Source organism: Hibiscus syriacus, unplaced genomic scaffold (assembly GCF_006381635.1).
Source record: "Hibiscus syriacus cultivar Baekdansim isolate YM2019G1 unplaced genomic scaffold, ASM638163v2 tig00111841_pilon, whole genome shotgun sequence".
Taxonomy (NCBI): domain Eukaryota; kingdom Viridiplantae; phylum Streptophyta; class Magnoliopsida; order Malvales; family Malvaceae; genus Hibiscus; species Hibiscus syriacus.
In genome coordinates this window covers 720,882-724,179 of record NW_024063196.1, presented here as the reverse complement: position 1 = coordinate 724,179, position 3,298 = coordinate 720,882, and the positions used below count along the sequence as shown (strand labels likewise).

Below are 3,298 nucleotides of genomic sequence, written 5' to 3'. Positions count from 1 at the left end.
TTGTTTTTTAATAATTTTATTGTTGTTTGCAGGAGAGAGTTGCTCTGATTCAATATGAAATATCTTCAGTTAGATCTGAAATAAAGGAGCTTAAGGAACTAAAACCGCCTTGTTTATATGATTTGCTGATATGAATTATTTTTGGTTTTTAATTAAAAATATATGTAAAAAGAAGTAACAAAATTTGAAAAAAATTCTAATGCTCATACCTTTAATGCTCTCTCTTTCAAAACTCTTGCCATGCAGTATAAGAGGTTTTATGCATCTGAGTTCTTGCTCGCTGTTATATTCTTGATAAATGTTACACTTACTGAAATATAGAAACTAGTTTTCATATGTGAATCTAACTCATAACCATTCATAGAATCCTGTCCAAGAAAAGGAAGAGGAAGAAGAGAAGAAAGAAGATTGTGAAATAACAGTGCTTTTTTAAAGCCAAATAAATTAGCTGAATCCGCTCTCATTAAGTTTATCTACACTTTTTGTTTGTGTATTGATGATGCTTCTGTAGCCTTTTTAAAGACAGCAACGTAGGCTTGACCCTCTTCATTGTTTCTGCTCGTCCCCTGTAATGGAAAAGATATATCATGCCATGGTTATATACTACAGACTTCACAAAACTTACCGGTATTAATTTGTAGGATAGACATGCCAAAAATAGGGTATAGTAATTATAATGAAAGAACTTACAATCAGTTCTGGAGGCATAATGTTAGGAACACTTGTATCCTTGGCAGAAAATCTTGGATTTGTAGACTTCGTAACTTCTATCTGTGTTGAGAACAGGGCAGAGACTGGCCGATGGTCGGAAAACTTAATTTCACTTCTTAAGTAGGATAGGATTTTCACTCCTTTCCCGTACCACAGAATTCTATCACACCTGTGGACATACACATGCATCATTCTCATATAATCAGATCTGTGTTCAGTGGCTGTGCATCTAATTTTCCTATTGCTGCTATAAGAATTTAATTCTGTAAAAGTTAATCGATTAGAAAATATACCATGCTGGAGTCCTTTGTTTCTCTCCTGATCTGTTGGGAAGGCCACCGGAGTAGCGATTGCAATTCAATGAAGAGTATTTATAAGTTGGTGCAAATTCGATGTTTCCCTCTCTCCAACTTTGGAACACTCCATCTTCTTGCTCCCTTCGAAGCTCATCAAACTCTTGAAGTGCTTTCCAGTCTTGCTTCTTTATCAGATGCCTAGCTAAATTGTCTTCCAAGTTGTATAACCTATAGTTGAGATCTCCGAACCAGAATATCCGACTGCTCCACAAATATGATAAGGTTTTATTTCATGAATTTTGATTCTTAATCCGTCTATGCATGAATTTGGATGATTGCTATCCCTAAAGATATTTCAAACATTGATGTTAATTGTTACTGAAAATCATACCACTTTGTTTGGAATCTAGAATAGTTGCAAGTGCTAGAAGATTTAAACTACTAATTGGTCATTGCTATAATCATATCCTGCCTACAAATAGGTCACTATCTCTAGTTTGTTTGTTTGTTTTTGGGACCAATCTCATTCATCCTTTATTTTGGTTAATTTATGTTCATTGAATAAGAATTACTTACTCATGTCCTAAGATGGTGAGCGGATGAAGACTATCATCACCTTTGGCTGATCGAGGAAAGCTCGTTCGCTTAAAAATCTCTGTAACTTGATGATTCCTTCGACCTTCATCGCCTTTCTTTTCACCAGAAGCCAAATGAGCAGCAATAAAACAGAAGCTGGTCCCTTCAATTAGCATGCTAACTGAAACTGAACCTTTGTTTCCCAAATACCCCATGATCCCACAAGCCACTGAACTAACTTTCACATTTGAAACACAGTATTTCTTCAACAATTCCTTCTTCATCCATACACTTATGAAAACTCCAACCATCTTCTTGCTTGCCATTAGCTTGTACTTGCTGCCACCAATGACTGGTTGCCGATGATGTCGCTGTTGAGTTATTGGCCTCCACATTGGGGTATTGTCACTTATTGCACTAAAACTTGCTCTTTTTTCTGAAACAGGAACTGCTGCATAATGGTAACTGTCACTTGAGATTGGATTCACCATGGGAGTCAACCAAGGGCGACCGAAGCATTCGTTTAGTGCTTTTCCTATTAGCAGGTTCCAATTTTTTGCCTTTTTCGGATCTTCTGCTCCGATCACTGTTCGAGTTTTCAGCGGTACAATCTCTTGAAATCTACAAGTTGAAAACTCTGTTGTCAGTTTGATGATTTACTATTTTTTGGATGGTTACAGTCTACAACATTACATGATTTTCGGAATTATTTCATACCCGAAAACATAGATATCAACAGCATCTTGGGGTTTCAGCCACTCTTCTAAATCAACTGCCAAACTTCCAACAGGAGATCTTCCAGCAACATTCCAAGTTCCCACGAAAATCCTGAAACTTGGAGGAAAGGTTAGCTAATTCATACTTTTAACCCTTCTTTTAATTGATTGTTTATGCCTTTAAAACTCACCTTAACTCATTGGTTGAAGTGCATGGATCCATCTCAAACGAACTGACATGAACATCTTCCATGAAATCATCACCTCCATCCGCAAGAAATATATCCATCACTCAAAAGACCAATGGATAAAAAAAAACTCAGAAAAGAACTAATACAAAATTAAAACCTGAAAGTTCATCCTGGTTGTAACAAGGATCAGGTCGTTTCTTTTTGTGCTTCCTTTTGAACCATTTCCTAAATCTCCCAGAGCTTGACTTTGGATTCTTGTCATCCATTGTAACTCCTAAAGAAAATCAAGTTCATACCTGAATATTTACCATAAAATAGGGATGATAGTGATTAAAATGGTACAAATTTAGCCCATCTTCTCCAGATGGTTTCTTCCCGACTTCATCGATCTCTGTCTATATGATAGAATTAAAGAAATCTGGTTTTCCCGGCTGAATGTCTTAGTGTTTATCGCCTAGTAAGTAAATAGAGGAGCAGTTTAAATCAATGAGACAACCCCCCCCCCCCCCGAAATTTAGACATAATTTTATGTGATAATCTCAAGATATTGAAGCATATTAGAAAGGAACAAAGGAGGAACAAAAGGTACAAATGAAAAGTCAAGACTTTGAAGGATGATGAGAACCTTCCTTCACCTTATATCTTTGGGTGTACAAGTGAATTTCCTAAATCTCAAGAAACCAAAAAAATAAAATAAAATGAAAAAGAATGGACCTCACAATGTTCTATCAAGAAAACATTTTTTGTTTGATTATTAGCTGTAAGGTGGTGGTGCTTATCACGTATGTCTTGTGTATTTGTTACGTGA

The 3,298-nt window shown here is 36.1% G+C and overlaps 1 protein-coding gene across 5 annotated transcripts; it reads right to left on the bottom strand.

The window, feature by feature from the left end:
• Positions 1–408: 408 nt before the first annotated feature.
• Positions 409–2,999, bottom strand: LOC120171968 (type IV inositol polyphosphate 5-phosphatase 7-like). 5 transcript variants are annotated; one of them, XM_039179556.1, is made up of 8 exons: positions 2,871–2,999; positions 2,648–2,764; positions 2,491–2,569; positions 2,301–2,417; positions 1,584–2,204; positions 1,005–1,268; positions 691–880; positions 409–566 (listed from the first exon to the last, which is right to left on the bottom strand). In XM_039179556.1, the coding sequence occupies exons 2-8, from the start codon at positions 2,754–2,756 to the stop codon at positions 474–476; spliced, it is 1,473 nt and encodes a 490-aa protein (XP_039035487.1). In that variant the 5' UTR covers positions 2,757–2,764; positions 2,871–2,999; the 3' UTR covers positions 409–473. The 5 variants fall into 5 exon arrangements, with proteins under 5 accessions (XP_039035487.1, XP_039035486.1, XP_039035489.1 ...); XM_039179555.1 differs by lacking the exon at positions 2,871–2,999 and having other exon boundaries at positions 2,648–2,823; XM_039179558.1 differs by lacking the exon at positions 2,871–2,999 and having other exon boundaries at positions 2,301–2,411; positions 2,648–2,823.
• Between the last annotated feature and the right edge of the window lie 299 nt (positions 3,000–3,298).